We start from the raw sequence: 16,314 nt of genomic DNA on the forward strand, positions 1-16,314 counted from the left end.
GGACTCGTTCACCCACATTTCCGAGCTGCTGGCGCCCTCTGCTCCTCACGCTGTGATTAAAAAAAAAAGCATAAAATTAAATCCAGGTTCCCGGTGAGTTATGGCTTGAGGAACCCCCAACAATTTCTTGTCATTTAGACAATTATTCCACCACCCCACGAGCCCTCCCCACCCGGGAAGAGGAATCAGGAAAAAACAAGGAAACTTGAATATTGAAATATAAACAGATTTAACAGAATAATACTAAATAATTGACATTAATAACACTAAAGAACCAGTATTGATCCCAATACCTATATAAAATACACAAGGACTATCCCCAGCCCGTTCTATCGTAGGAAGCCGGGCACTCCGGGCAGGGGACAGCCAATATGGGACCCTGCGAGCGCTGCGGCTTCGGGAGGAAGGGAAGGGCTCAGGGCTCCGGCACTGGGACGAGGAGCGCTCGGGATGGCAGCCAGCAAGGGAGAGAGAGAGAGAGAGGGGAGAGAACTCCTCAGCAAACTTCCTAATTTCTATGGAATGTGCCGTTCATTGTATAAAATAACCCTGTTGGCAGCTTGGGGCAAGTGCCCGGGTCTCGCTCCTCCTTGTCCCTGCACCTGGCAAGCTCGAAAATACTGAGACCTTGAAACGCACCCCAGAGCTGGCGATAAAGTAAGTATTTTCACAAATTCCGATACTAGGGTCTTTTAAAAGTGCAGTTTTCCCAAGCATTAGAAGAGAAATTAGTCCTGTGTCGCTCAAACCAGGTTCCCTGTATCAACTTGACCCTAAAACCTTCCCTGTGCCCGCTCTTTCGCTCCTTTAACCATGAACTTCCATTTCCTTCTGCTGTCAAGCCCCGGGCTAGCTGCCTGCCTGTGGGGGCCTGCGCAATGCCCCCCGGAACCTTTCTCCCCCGGAACCTTTCTCCCCCGGAACGCTTCTGTTCCCGCCCGGTCCCCGCCCGCGCGCGCGCGGGCCTGAGGAGAAAATGGCGGCGCCCATGAGCGAGCGCTCTCCAGCCTCGGAGCCCGGTGCTGCTCCCTACGGCAACTTCCCCAATTATTCCCGCTTCCACCCGCCCGAGGGACGAGTCAGCCTCCTGCCTGGCGGGCTTTTGCGGAGCTTGTTCCCCGCGGCATCCCGCCCGCTGCTGGGGCTCGATGTGGGCTGCAACTCGGGGGTAAGAGAGCGCCTCGGCGGGCAGCGGTGGGCGGGAAGTAGGCCGCGGAGCAGCAGGCTTGAGGGCTCCTGGGGTGAGGGGAGATGCTGGGGTGGTGGTCTGGGTGTGGGGAAGACTGGAGAGGCTTGATGGGAGGCACTGGTCTGGAGTATCAGGGTATGTGAGAAAGACTAAGGGTAGGCACCAGTCTGCGGTATTGGCGGGGGCGCAGCGGGGCAGGCTGCTGAGGTACCAGTCTATGGTATTGAGGGACAATCCAGCATCCGGAAAAGGCTAGGGGTGAGGCACTCGTCTGGGGTGGTGGGGCAGACTGAGAAGATGTGGGGGATGACGACAAGGGCCTGGGAGAGGGGCCTGGAGTGTTAGGGGACAGTGTGGCAGATTGGAAAGGTGGGGAGGCACTGGTGTGGAGTGCTGGGGGCATTGGGGCAGGGTGGGGAAGCTGGGGCAGTCTGCGACCTGAGGTGTTGAAGGGAAGACTGAGAAGGTTGGGAGAAGCGCTCCCATGGGATGCTGGGGAGGAATGGGAGAAGACTGGGTGGAGGCAGTGGCCTGGAGTCTTGGGGAGCACTGAACAGGGGAGGAATGGAACAGCCAGGGTGGGGGTAGCAGCCTGGAACAGGCATGAGCCTGTGTAAAAGGCACAGTGGGAAAGCAGGGCTTGGGTGCAGCAAAAGACTGGTGGATGTCAGGACATCATTGGTGTGTGGGAAGGTGCCTCTGCAGGTCTCCTATGAGAGGAAAGTGAAGGCAGGGGTGGGGTGGGGCGGAGCTGGCTGTGTTGCTTGGTTTAAGAGGCTGTATGGATGGGGCTCTCCTCTTTCCCACTGAGGCCGGAGCCTGCAGTGTCCTGGGTTCCTGTGTGTCCCGAGCACCGGAGAGCCTCTATTGTACTGCCCTAAGAGCGGGGGAACTGGACAAACCTGCAGCTAGAAACCATAATTTGTTGTGTGTTGTTTAGTATCACATAATTTATCCATGAGACAGAACTTGAAACTGAAATCTTGGTCGCATGCTCTTGAAGGTCTTGTGACAGAGATGGTGAATCTTGTAGAATTTCCCATTTTGAAAGTTCATTCTCTTTCTTTACCTAGTTCTGCTTTCTTCTCATGTCTTTTCCTTAGTGTGCAGCTTTGCTGTGTTGTAATTCAGAAGTATCTGTGCATCTCTGATGCATACTGGTGCAGTGTTTAAGATATTTTTTTCAGATGGAAACTATATCAGTGTATTAACTTAGAAATAATTATTCGTTCAGAATGAAATTGCATTCTGGCTGGGGACAAGAGTACTGCTGTTGCCATGGCTTCTCTTCCCCCAGCCCCCTGCCAGAAGGTTTGAAAGGCCACCTAAGGCATTATCTAAAGGACAATTTAGATCCTATTTCAGGTGAACTTGTAAAACAGGTCAGGTAAAAATGTTCTTAGTCTGGTTCTTTTGAGATGCAGAGACGCTCACCACTAGAGGACACTACCTGCCTGCCTGTGTGGGCTGTGTGCTCACAGCCGATGTCATTCAGGAACTTCATCAGATCTCCTTTAATGAATGATTAATGCGCTTGCCGCTTAGTGGCGCACTCTGTGAAAGGAAATTCGAAGGCAAGCTCTCATGTTAACTATCTTTTGCTGCAATCTAATGGTCAGGGAATGTATTTTACTTTAGCAGAAGAAGAAATGTATTACTCTAAATTAGGCATTATAAATAGCTCTAAGTCTCACTAGGCAACTCTAAGGCTCACTTAGGGAAGCCAGTGAAGCCTTCACCCCCATGTTGGATGGGAATATCTGGCAAGATTCCTGTTACTAAAATTCATCTTTCCCATAGTTTTTGAAGCAAAACCCCAAGTGTAGGGTGATACAGGCTTAATCCCAATCTCTGTTTGACTTTCCGGTAATCAGCGCTACCGTGATACTTCTTGCTACAGAAAAGAAGTTTGTCTGTGAGCTTATTGTTTTGAACCTCATCCAGAGAAAGCTCTGAGTTGGCGCTTGTACCTTGCTGCCGAGAGTGGGATCCTACATGCTTGGTGATGCGTGAACAAAGCAGCGCAGGCCCTGTGAACCCCTCTTGTTTTCCTTTCTGCAGGAGCTAAGTGTGGCTCTGTACAGGCATCTCCTTGGCCTTCAGGAGGGCGAAGGCAGCCTGGACCAGCCCGCAGCTGGAAAGGATCTGAATCTTCTGTGCTGTGACATTGATCCGGTGTTGATTGAGAGGGCTCAGCAGTGCAGCCCCTTTCCTGCCTCCATATCCTTTGCCAGCCTGGACATCATGGACTCCAGTGCCAGGGAGTCATTCCTGAGCTCCTACCTGGGCCGTTTTGGCCACTCTACCTTTGACATCATTTTTTGCATGTCTGTGACCATGTGGATCCACCTGAATCATGGAGATAGTGGCCTGATGGAGTTCCTGTCCTTCCTCTCCTCTCTGTGCAAGTACCTGCTGATTGAACCTCAGCCATGGAAGTGCTACAGGGCAGCTGCGCGCCGCCTGCGGAAGCTGGGCAGGAATGACTTTGATCACTTCCGATCTCTTGCTATCAATGGGGATATGGTGGAGAGGATAACCCAGATCTTAACGAAGGACTGTGCCATGGAGCTGGTGTGCTGCTTTGGGAGCACCAGCTGGGACAGAAGTCTCTTGCTTTTTAAGTCAAATAGCTCAAATCACGAGGGCAGAGAGTCTTCAGAACAGGAACAGTGACTGATAAATGGCCTCTCACATTCATGAATCCATAGACAAGGAATTGCTTGCTATTTACAGAGGCAGATCTAGGAATTCCTAAGTTGTATTGGAACCAGACCTTGACTTCCCTGGGGAGTTTGGGGCAAGTAATGTTTCTGTGTGTTTTTTTTTTTCTTTCTGTCTGCAAAACGTGGTGGCAGTTTTAACCTGCCTTGTGGGTTCTGAGGTTGCAGTTCCTAGAAAGCGCTCTTGAAATCAAAGTTGCTACATATGTACTTTCTATGTGTACCAAGAATATTCCCTGGAAGAAGACAGAACGTTCCCTTTTTGTCCCTGGAGCTTTTCAAGGAAAGGGAATGTTTCTGTTTACCTGTGCAGTGCACTATTTGTTCTGCTTCTCATCATGTTTTCTGTATAAAATGCTCTTGGAAAACATATAACTTGGTTTATCAGCTATGAGCAAGTGAGTTGGGTCGTTGCAGAAGGTTAACAGGATGCTCAGAAAGGCTGTAGATGCCTCATCCCTGGAAACATTCCAGGTCAGGCTGGATGGGACTCTGAGTAACCTGATCTAGTTGAAGATGTCCCTGCTGATGGCAAGGGGTTGGACTAGGTGGCCTTTAGAGGTCCTTTCCCACCCAAACCATCCCGCCATTCTGTGATGTTGGTCAGGCTGTGATCAATGCACCTTTGCAGACGGAGGTTGACACTAGCGTTCTCTTTCTGTGGAGTGAAGGATTCCTATGGTAGAGCGTGTATTTATTTGTGTATAATAGTGAGTGCTTTTTGTAATAATATCCTTGAAATAAAAATAACTTAATTTTGTTAAAAATGCTGTGTTGGGTTTTTTAATCTTTCTTTTTGTTCACGTTGTTTTCAACATCTAAGCAGTCCCAGGTAACTGAGTTTATTGTTGTATTTACAGGCTCAGATGAGCCTTTGGTAAACTTGAAGCTATGTTTGGCTAAGGTTGAAGTATTATAACTTTCACTGGATTGCGGTGTTTTTTTCAGTAAAATCTAGGAAGAAAGAAAACTTGAGCAAAATGTCTTATTTTAACTTAATTTTTCTTGTTTTAATATCCCTACTAGCTTTAGTTCATATGTAGTGGTTTTGTTAATTTTGATTGTAAGTAGGAGTCGCACTGCCAGAGTGTTGTCTAAACAGATTAAAAACCTCACTTGACTAGACTGTGACACACAGAAATAGATAACTGATGACTCTTACAAATTCCTAGGTTCCGCTGCTTCCTCGCTGCGAGGTGAGAGGGAAGCCCAGGTATGTGCCGTAAGCGTCCTGTCACGAGAGCTCGGTACTAGATACAGGGGAGTGGAGGACGTCTCCTCCAGGAGGTGCTCGTGCCTCGCAGTTCTCCTGCCCAGGTGAGCCTGTGTGCAGGGGCAGAGAGAAACTTTGATTGCATTTTCCTTTATGTCCTTACTGGGACTTCCTTATTATTTACTCATGCAGTGATAGTGGAGGCGGGGGGGGGAGCACTTTGATGTCCTCCGCAATGAGTTCAGATAAAACACTGAAGCGTATGAGTGTTCTGGCTGGCCACAGCCTGCTTGAGGAAAAGCTGCTGGGATCCATGGATGGACATACGAACAAAGCGTGTGTGTACGTGCACGTGTTTAAAGAAACTGAGTAGCGTCACAGAAAGGCTTTGAGGCTTTTCACATAAATGCAGCTTCCACAGTGTTCTGCTATGAAGAAAATATTTAGGACTCCCACCAGGAGTCCTGAGAGCTCCTCTGACCTCTCAGCTCCAAACAAGTGTGCCTTCCCTCATGGTGGTGGTTCTTAATTTTCTTAAAAAAAGACTTTTAAGTCTGGGCGGATTTTACTATGTCTATGGGAGTGGAGGGAGAACCCATTTGTCATGTATTTTCCTGAGGGTTCACCCAAGTGCCTGATCTCTCTTGCAGCTAATTTATATCAAACATTTATCACTTTGGTAATTAAGCACCTCATCTGATGTTCATTGTAATCTATGGGGAAGCTCCACTGACTGGAGGGGCGTTGGCTCACCCAACGCTGTCAGGCAGCTCAGCCTCCCTTTTCGTTCTGCTTAGCTGCTCTTCCCTGCGTTGTGCGGCTGGTGGCACTGGAGTATCGTACAAGCTGTGGCCTTGCCCCTTGGGATGTTTCTGTTGGGTTGTGTCAATATTAGTTGCTGTTTTCTTTGAACTTTGAAATATTTATAAAACAAACCTGGACTTATCTGTTCAGTGCTCAAGTTTAAAGGGGTGAAAGGGGTTTCTTGCTTTTCATTTTCCTCTGGGGATTTACATACTTGCCTGTGAAAAAGTTTATGAAGAGTTGCTAAGAAGGTAGACAACCCAACAAATTACACAGGAGGGGTCCCCTGCACCCATCTAGAATGACCTTTCCCTTCAAAGAGACCCTGTTGTATGTTCCTTATGGACTGAGTGATAGATAAGTGTCTGCCTGGGGATTCTTTTGGGCTGCTGCTTGTAGAAAGACTGTGGATTTGTTTTTGCTTTTTTCCCAGCCTTTATATGCTGGCAGTGTGCAGACCTGCAAACTGGCCTGGTGTGTATGTAACAGTATGATGACCTCTTATCTGCCTCTCAAGTCTGCACTTTAAATTGCTAGTATCAATATGTCCCACTGTCTCAGAAATGGCTGAGCTCCAAAACTAGGTCTGTTTGGCTTTGGCACAGCAGTGTGTTTGGTTTCTCATCCTTTGGATATTGCCACAAATAGAGCTCAAAATAACATCAACACAAATCTTCCTGCAGTTCTTGAGATACTAAGGAGTTCAAAATGGAGTCAGTCCTTTAGCAGACAGGAGGGGGGAAAAAAAATAAATCTCTTTCCTTTTATTTTCAGCTTGCTGCGTCTGCTCTCCAGGAAGCTGCCAGGAGATGAGAGAGGTGGGAACCCGGCTCCATGACACAGGAATAGAAGAGAACCTATGGATCTCAACTGCAGTGCTCACGTAAGGCTCTGGAGAGTTACGGGGTTTTATGTTCTACTCTCTCTGCATTTTGCAATGTCACTAAAATGTGTTCCCGGATCTCCTGAAGGCAGGACAGAAGGAAAGTAAAGATGAGGGTTAAAACCAACACTTCCACTCCCTATTGGTGAGAGCAGTTTGCAGAGTTGGTTGGTAATTGTTTGACATAACGGCTGGTGAAATGGAGATGCCCCTTGTTTGTGTGAGTCCTGGGGGTTGTTACCCTTGTAGAGCTTGGGGTACCTGGGTTCAGGGGAGGCGCAGAGGCCTCTGCTTAAAGTACTGCTTTGCTCGTCTCCTCCCTGTCGAAGGATGGGGCCAGCCTGGTGGTGGTTGCTGCTGCTAAAATGAGGGAGATGCAACTTCCCTGTGTATGTAGAGGGAGGGCTGTGCTCCCGCTACTCAGCTGGGAGCATATGGCATCAGGCTGTGCTGATGTGTAGGTCCAGTAGCTGTCCTGGCTTGCTAATTATGTGCTTGTTATTTGTGTGTGTGTCTGTGCCTGTGCACTGGAGGGTTAGTTAAGAGATCCTGCTTTCTCTTACCTATGCTTGAGGCTTCAACCCCATGGTTGCTTACATGAGCCTGCTAAATTCAACACATGCACAGACCATGCGTAGCTGCGCATTTCCAAACAGACCCGAAGTATTGCACAGCGTTGTGACAGGACTGTCAGACTACTGCCCTGTTCCATCCTGGCAGCAGGTGAGGAGTTCCCAAGCGAGTGCCTGGTGAAGTTCCCATGCTCTGTGGTTTGGGATTGTTGCTGGGCTCCATCAGACCTTGCCTCAGTTTTTCCATCCACAAAATGAGCTTGATAACCACCCACCACTGCAGAGATTTCTGATGTGGAATAGTGGCTGTATGTTTGCACAGCACTTTTGAGAATGAAAAATACCTATGAGCTGAGCTCTGTCATCAGCTGTGAGCTGTGCCATTGTTCATAATAATCACTGCAGCCACTTCAGATATTAATTAGATGCCATACCTTCAAAGTGTTCTGAAAATTAAGTCTCACGCCACTGCTGTGTAGCAAGTCACAGCTAATTATCCCTCTTCCTTGGATGGAAAAATCTAGGCGGAAGAGGTGAAGCATCTAGTTCTGTGTAAGCTAGCATCAAAGTTGGTGCTGGAAACTTCGAGGTTCCAGTTTCCGGATGATTCTGCAGTTGCTTCCAGCCTTAGTGGGAAGTAATATTTAGATGGAGTCAATGAGAGGTCCTTCTTTATTATATTTTATTTTTCTCTTGCTTATGCTAAGAGACAGTTTACCGTTTCCTAGGTTCTTGTGCTGGCTAAGTACAAGGCATGCATTCAGTGGGGAAAAGTTTAGTGCATAAATATGGTGCAACAGCAGGATTTTATCAGTTTAATGTTGACAGCTGCCAGAACGAATGACTGTTGTAAGCACCTATCTCCCTGCTGTCTGCTTCCCTTCTTATGCATTTATCTATTGACAGCCCTGCAGATGCTGTTCATCAGCATTTCTAAACGGTGACACGCTTTAAAAATGGTTTAATTCAACTTTCCCCAGAATGTGTGAGCAGCCCAGGAGAGGAGGAATCAAGTTTAGGAACTGAGAGTTGGCAGCAACATGTCTGCTCCCATAAGCAGCTTCCTCTAGCTGGAAACCCAGCAACTTGTCCCTACAAGTTTATATGGCAGAAGCTGTGGACTTTCGGATTTCCTTTGCTCAGCTGAGTGCAAGTTCCTTCTTGTTCTTCCTGGCACTTTGCTGCCCGTGAATTAAAGGAGAAAAGTGAGAGGTGTCAACTCGTGGAAATATGGGCATCTGTTTCTGGCAGTGTGGAAACGTGAGAAAAGAGCAGCCACAAACCAAACACATGATGTCTTCACTGGGTGTGAGCCAGTTCTCTTGCAGAGTTTTGATTTGTTAGGCGAGCTGGTGGTGTGAGGAAGCAGAGGCCTTTTGGCAGAGTTGGGGGGAGTCTTGGTGGGAAAAGCAACCACAAATCCAAGGTAGCTCTGGACGTGTGCTGAAGGCTGGTGCTGTTTGGCCTTGTTGCAAATGAGGAGCACTTGGTAGGTCAGGGGAGGTCAGAGGGGATCAAAAAGATCGGTTGTTCACTTCCTTGCGCCCTGTTGGTTATGGAAATGGATGTGGCTTAGCCATGTACGCTGAAGTTTCATGCCCAGGCGAGATGGTCTGTTCGAGTCTCCAAGGCTTAGGTGCAGTCTCCCTGGACCTAGTGGAGAAGCTGATAGGTAGATAAGTGGTGTGTGGGAAGCTTGTCCTGCCATGGGGCTCCTTCTTTAGTCTCTAGAGTTTCAATGCAAGCATCTTGGTTTTCTCATTAGATTCACTTGTGTTAACATGGGCGGGCGGTTTGGTATCCCACAAGCCTTTGCACAAAAATCCCTCGGAGCATTATGGGCAGAAGCCTTGCCACCAACTCTTTTATCAGTTCAGGCTTGAGTTTCTTGGATTTAATTATGTGGGAGTGTCCCTGTTACCTTAGAGCTGGGTCACCCACTAGGTCTGGACTCCAAAGGGGTCTTGAGTTTGAAGAAGAAAGCTTGGGGTCCTGATCTGGGGTCGGGATATGCTTATAGCGCTCTGATGAGAACTGAAAGTGCTCGAGTCTAAAAGGGCTTTGCTCTTGGTTGGAAAGTATGGGTTCCTTTCCTAGGCTTGTCACAACCTCATTGCAGACCTTGGGCGGGCTGCTCGCTTCCTTGAAGCTCTGATCTTGCGCTCTTGATTTCGCTGGGAAGCATAACCTGACATCTGGTGTGATAAGCTCTTGTGTGAATACAGAATGCTATGCAGACCTGATCTGTTCTGACCAGACAACCCGAGTTCAATCGGCTGGAGATCAGGCTTATCAAATGCTTTCAGCTGCCTGGGTTTTTATCCTGACTTGCAACAAAACTGCTCCGTCCTTGGATTCTTCACAGAGCGGCTTGAGTCCGAGCAGAAGGTTTTTATTCTGAATGATAATGTTATAATGTTTTCAGAGTAGTAGAGCTTTCTAAACTCCTTCAGTGTAGTGTGGGAACCTTGCTGTGAAGCAGGGAAGGTAAAGGGGGATCTTGCTCATGTTTCCATAGCAGAATGGACTTTAGATAAGTGTCTTTGTAGTTGGTTAAAACCCCCTTCATCTAAGTCATATATGGTGGGCCAAAGATTAGACATGGCACTGCAGATCCTCTGCTCTGTTTCCTGTTGTGGAGTGCTTCGTGATTCCATAATAATTAATTCTGGTTTAGTGTTGCATGAGGAATTTATGCATCTTCCATGTGAGTGACAAGGATTTAGTTAGAGCTGAGTCTGAGGGTGGTGTCCCTTCTCGGCCTTCTTGGTTCCCCTCCACCCCTGGGGTCAACCCAGAGACTCTGAAGTCCGTGAAACACGTAGAAGCTGCTGAAAGGCAGCTTTGTTACCCCAGCAGCTGAATCCAGGAGCAGTCATGCTGCAACAAGCCTGCCCTCCTGAGAGAGAACAAGCTGCAGGGTGACACATCAAAAGAGAAGGGCAGCTCTGTGGTGTTCTCTGCAGAGATCAAAAGGAAGTAAGCAGGGCGGCTCCTCTCCTGGCCGGCCCTTGAGACTGCTCATCTCTTTCTCCGTGTCCCTTTAATCTCAATTACCTTCTAGAAGATCAGTGTTCCAAGCATGTGAGGTGGTGGTGGGAAAAGATCGTCTATGAAGTGGCTAGCGTGAGGGAAGGGATCCTTGGTTGCAAGTTGGGGAAGAATTCCCTTACCTTTGTGAAGAAAGCATACAGGAGAGTGAAGGTTTTAACGTACCCTTCTAATACAGCCAGCATCTTAATGTGCCAGCAGAGCAGTTGACGCAGCACGAGCATAAAAGGGCGCAGGAGAGCTGGGTGCGAGCTGCCCTCTGTGGGGTCTGGTGTCAGTCTCCACCTAGGGAACATCCATCCCCGTCTGCAGCTGCTGTGGCTTGACAGTGCTGGGGCAGGAGGTCTCCTCTCCAGGGCTGCCCTTGGATTATGTCAGGGATTAGACCTCGCCGCCGCCGGTGCGTGGAGGCAAGCGAATTTACAGGGCAGTATTTGAAAGTTGTGAGGGCTTTTCAGGAATGTGTGTGGTAGCTGTTATCCAGGGCTCTTGGATCTGCTAGGATTGATTTTTCTGGGGTAACCGCTGCATTCCCTGTCTGGACGTTCCCAGCCTGACCAGTGCTGGCTCCTGTTGTCCAGGGTGGCTAAGTAGGGCAGATGCTGAATTATTTATTGTCCTTCATCCCCTAGAGCAGGACCTGCAGTGCATTCCTTACTGACTCAGGTTGAGTTTTAACTCCACATCTTAACCATTACTTAAACAGGTGTTGCTTAGTCTTTTCCTCAAAAATCCCACAGTTGTTACTCAGGACAAATGCTTGACAACGGCTTTTGCTTTGCCCTGGATAATTTCTGAGCTGCAGATCACCTCTTTGGACAACCTTGTCCTTGGATCAGGGCAGCCACGGTGACCTGTGAAAGCACCTTTTCTACCTTGCCCCACATAACCTTGTGGCACTCTCCGAAACGGTGTGGCTTCTTCATGACATCTTGTACAGAGCTCAGGGCAAGCATTGCCTTCATGGAAAAGCTGTAAGAGAGCAGAGGTGTTGAACCTGAGAGCATGGGAATGGGTGATAAAGTATTCAGCCTTGAGTGGAAAAAATACCGTCTGAAACGCTGTGGCTCAGTGAAATGGAACGTCACAAGGGACCTCACAAGAGCGGTGAGCGTTCTAGCAGCTTTGGAGAAGAGGGAGGAAGAACGGGAGAGTAAATGTGGATGAGACTTGGGAACCAAATTAGATATTCCTGGGGTACCTCCCTTGTATTTATGTGCTCTTTTCTCCTGACGATTCTATTATTAATGCTGGAAGCAGAAATCTCATCTGACCTTGAATAACATCAGTGCAAAACTGATTTGGGGGTCCAAAGGACGCATTTACCTGAGCTGTAGGTTGAAGAATAGAGTAATGCAAAGGAAAAAAACAGGCCTGTGCTAGGGCTTTCCCCTGGCGCAAGTTTCCCAGGTGACTAGTTAGTGTCGCAAACACTGGTCTTTGCCTTTGGGGGAGGTGGAGAGCAGAGAGCTGCTCTGCTTCTCCGTGTTCTCTCTTGATCTGCGTTTCTAGCTGGTGCTGTCACCAGCAAACTCGCTCTGCTCTTTGCCAAGGCTGCAGGTCCTGGCTGGTAGCTGTTCCCTGCTCTGTATATGTGTGTCTGCATTTTTTCCAAAGACCAGCTTCAGCTGGTTTGTGTGAAGTGCTGACTTAGGCATTGTGCAGAGCATGACTCAGAAGGGTAGAGGTTTAGGGGAAAGGGAGGAAAGCCTTTTTAAGGAGTTGTAAGCTGCAAACAACAGCGAACAGTATTGGTAGAGATGGCCTGGTTCTCTTCCAGGTTCAAAAGGAAGAGTATTAAGGACTTGCAAAGAGCTGGCACAGCTGCAAGGCAAAAGAATGCTTTATTGAGTGTGTAAATGCTTGTAAAGCCACTGGTAAACCTTGTAATGTTGTGTATGTGCGGGCGTGTATGTAGACACTGGGAGGAGAGGAGGGACACACCAAGAAGGTACACGGACGTTTCCAGAGGGCCTGATGTTCCCTGTAGAAGTAGGTTGATGACGGTCACAGTTGTCATCAACAGAGCAATGGTTGATGCAGAACCTGATTCCCTTCAACTCCCTACTTTGATTTCAGGGTCCAAAGCAGGTGGGGCCCACTGAGTCCATTGCTATTGCAGCACCTTGTGTGATACCGTCTAAGGGCAGTCTTAAAGACTTTGACTCTTAAAGAGCAGGGAAGCGCAAAGGGAGCATCAGATCTCTTAGAGGGAGGCCATGGAGAATGGCTCACCCCGGTTCCTCTCTCTGTGATATGTCTATGGATACCACGTAACAGAAATACAAATTTGGTTGTGTGATAAGACGGGAGAAGGGCTCGAGTTCCTCCGTCACGGGAACTGCTTTGCATGTGCACCTGCTGTGGGGCAGAGACACCTGCGCTGTGGTTGCACGAGGGCAAAACAGGAACTGGGGGGCAGCGAAGATGGCAAAAAGCAGGTTGGTCTGCGCCTGAGGGGCTGGGGGAAAGGAAAGGGGCGGTAGATGAGCTGTTTCTGAATATAACGCAGAAGTTAGGCACCTCCACATATGGGAGAACACCCTCCCTTCCCTTCCTGTGGCATTTCTCTGACAAGATGTCAGGGAAGGCACTTGTCAGACCATTTGCTGATGTGGAAGCTTTGAAGCCTGCAAGATTTGCCTTCTGTGCAAAACCCAGCGAAAGAAGATTGGAGCCGTCTGCCCTGGTAGCAAGCAGTTCCCTCCCCACGGCCATGGACGCCGTAAGATCAGAGCTCAGCAAATGCACAAAGGGAAGCGCCAGGCAGGGTGCTGCAAACAATGCTGACAAAGCCCTCTGGGGCTGGGCGGTCCGGCCTCTGAATTCTCCTTTCCCAGTGAGGTGGAAAAAGAAGCCTGAGCTGGCTGCATCTCCTGAGGTTCCCCAGCCCAAGGGCCGTCTGCCTGCCCCGATCGCTCTCTGAACGTCAGAGCAGTATTTGCATGGACTGGGGGACATGACTGTGTGCCAGGAGGCTGCTTCTACCCCAACATACCTGGCTAAATCCATCCCGGCTCTTTTAGGAGCACCAAAGTACCTTTCTGTCCTTCCCTGGCGTGGTTCATGGAGTGTAGTTGGGCACTGTGATTAACTCTAATGTAGTCCCGGGAATTCAGGAAAGCTCTTCCAGTGTCTGAGAAGTGGAAGGAGTGCTGCTCTGTGGAGCTGCTTCAGAAATCTTCACCAGGGTTTGTAGCATGCAAGGCTCAGGGCTCAGCGGGTGAGCTCCGGAGCTAAAGACCCACTGAATTTTGCAGGTTTTGGGTTTCAGGTGGAAAGGCTGGAATAGCATGTTAGAGGAATAAAGGCCAGTTGTAAAATGGAGAGCCACATCTGAAACTGGATTTGGATCTCACTGCAGACTAAACAAATGTGATTCTGCGAGGCTTCTTAGATGGTAAACATTGAGAACAGGGGCAGTCATGTACATATGCATTAGATGTGTCTGTTCTGCTTTGCAAGAAGCAGCTGTTTGTTGTGAAAATGCAGAAAGTATTTGAATTTTTTCTTATGGGGTAGGACTGAACTGAAGAACAAAGGAATGCTGCCAACCTTGGTTCCAACCTCACCTGCAGGAAATGTGAAGCAAAGAAAATAAGGGGAGTAATGTGAATTGGAGCTGAGCTACCACACTAAGATGAAGATCTGCTGTAGTAAAATTAGCAATGTACACAGGATTAGCTTAACCTATTGGGAATCTAATGCTAAAAACACCTGGTCAGACACTACAAATTCTGTATCTGTTGGGGTTTTTTTTTTTGGTGAGGGGGAATGTTTTTGTCCCTTCTGCTTAGCAGCTGGAGGTGCAAAGGGCACCTGGTGCTGCTGAAGGAGATTCACTCCAGGCTAATTAAGGGCCTTTCTGTCCCTCCTTCATCGACCAACAGCCAGGACCTGCCCTAAGCATTCCCCTTTTCTTGCTGCCAGGCCGCATCTCTCCTCAGATTTCCAGTTAAGTGGTGGCATTGCTTAGAGTTGAGCTGCACAGCCCATGCTGGCAGGCCAGGGGGTTCAGAGATGCTTCCGCACGTAGGTGCGTTTGTGCACACACTGAAGATGCAGGTGTAGCCTCAGATGCTGCATTCACATGCACAGATTGTTCCTGGGCCTTTTAACCGTGTGCATTCACACCGCTCTGTGCAGCGTTTGCTCCCTCTGGTCTTTCTCTTAAACTCCAGAGAGTGAAGAAAGAAGACCCTTACGGGCTTTAAGTCCTCCCTCCTTTCCAGCCAGCAACTGGTAGGCTGTTTTTCCTTTTTGTATAATCCTTGATTCTGTAGTGGAAATCAGTGTTTCTGTAGCAGCTGCCCATGTCTTTCCTGAGCAGCATTACGTGCACATTCACACTGGTCTGTGCAGTGTTTGCTCCTTGCAGTCTGTTTTCTCTTAAACTAGGCTATCTGAATTGCTCTCTGCTTGATGTTATTGAGAGACAAGAGCATGCAGAGAGCATTAAAAGGTGAGCACAGAGGGAGCTGGGTGGGATCTGTAAGTGATCCAAGGCTCCATGTCAAAACATCCCCACCCCATTCCTTGCATGGCTAGGATGGTTTGCAAAAAGCTCAGACTTCCCAGTAAATTGCAGAGAAATTGGCACAAAATTAACTCTGAGGGGCCCAGTCCAACTCCCATAAAATCCACAGGGAGTCTAGTCCCGCTATACTGCTGTGGCCAATACTTACTGGAATTTTGCTTATTCCACTTAGGTTTAAGCTGGCAGAGAAGGGGCAGATGCCAATGCTTGTTATTGGTGGCATAAATCAGGAGCAAGGTGATGGCGTGGTGTTGAGAACCGTCAGGCTGAGGTTAGTCTTAATTTTCCGGCTCTGCTGCTTGTGGACAGCAGCGTCCTCAATCTAGTTGCAAGCTGGTCCCAACAGCTCTGTCCCCTTAGCGCTGTCAAGAACCTGCTTCAGGTACAAACCAAGGGGAAAGCTCAGAATCAGAGCTATGATGATAGCAGGGTTTTAGGAAACTCAGGAGTAACACAAGTCTGTCTGTGCTGATGATGCCTCTTCCCTGTGCAGGATCTGGATGGACAAGCATAGTCAGGCTGCTATGAGTTGTTTTCTTTCTTCGAGTGAATAATTGGGGGTCTTTCCTGGTTGGGGTGGCCATAGGATTGGAACGGATCAGCCTGCTTCAGGAAAGGGAGGTTGAAATGCTGACCCTTCCCAGAACTGAGTGGTGAATAGCAGATGCGGCCAAGAGGCAATTTCCAGTTGGGAGCCAGGCTTTTTACTAGTGCAGAGGGCTGGAGCATTGCTGTAGTCAAGGGCTGGTTTATAAATTCAGTGTTACCCTGAGTTGCTTCTTACACTACTTAAGGTCTTACTAAGGACTGAGAAGCTTCCAGCAAGGCTGAAGTTCATATTTCTGGGTTACAGTCAGGCATTTTGTATTGAATTTCATCCCTGCCAACCACTGAATCCTCTGGCCCAACTGGGATCCCTCAGGACGTTACAAAGTCAGGGGCTTTTCTCTGGATCCACTTGTCGGTGTTGCCCTAGATAATATGTGTTGTATAATCTGCAGAGCACACTCCAGATATGTACGTGGGCAAACCCTCCAGGGAGAGCTGAATTCAGCGCTCAGGTCAGAACGTGTCCCGTAGGTGTTTGTTGCCATGAGTATGAGCTGGCTGTCCGGAAAGCTGCCAGCGGAGCATGGATGGCTGGAGTCCTTTTTCATCCAGAGACTCCACAGCACTTGGTGCACTCAAAACTGGGTTGGAGAAAGCACGAAGACGGAGGCTGAACATCAGTCTGTTTGTGGGAGCAAAGGGTTTGTCTGATGCTAGCTCAGGGCTGGCTCGTAAGAGGGGTAAACATGCTGCATGCTGCTAAATTTCAGGTTTCTCTGGGCAAATCCAGGGC

General features: G+C 48.6%; 1 protein-coding gene across 1 annotated transcript; it reads left to right on the plus strand.

The window, feature by feature from the left end:
- The first annotated feature begins 959 nt into the window (after positions 1–959).
- Positions 960–4,871, plus strand: BCDIN3D (BCDIN3 domain containing RNA methyltransferase). Its single transcript, XM_074565159.1, has 2 exons — positions 960–1,168; positions 3,251–4,871. The coding sequence occupies exons 1-2, from the start codon at positions 977–979 to the stop codon at positions 3,863–3,865; spliced, it is 807 nt and encodes a 268-aa protein (XP_074421260.1). The 5' UTR covers positions 960–976; the 3' UTR covers positions 3,866–4,871.
- The last annotated feature ends 11,443 nt before the right edge of the window (positions 4,872–16,314 follow it).

This window comes from Larus michahellis, chromosome 22 (assembly GCF_964199755.1).
Source record: "Larus michahellis chromosome 22, bLarMic1.1, whole genome shotgun sequence".
Classification (NCBI taxonomy): domain Eukaryota; kingdom Metazoa; phylum Chordata; class Aves; order Charadriiformes; family Laridae; genus Larus; species Larus michahellis.

Coding starts and splice junctions, on each gene's coding strand:
- BCDIN3D (XM_074565159.1), top strand. CDS start 977: ATGGCGGCGCCCATGAGCGAGCGCTCTCCAGCCTCGGAGCCCGGTGCT. Junction 1,169..3,250: donor ATGTGGGCTGCAACTCGGGG/GTAAGAGAGCGC, acceptor TCCTTTCTGCAG/GAGCTAAGTGTGGCTCTGTA.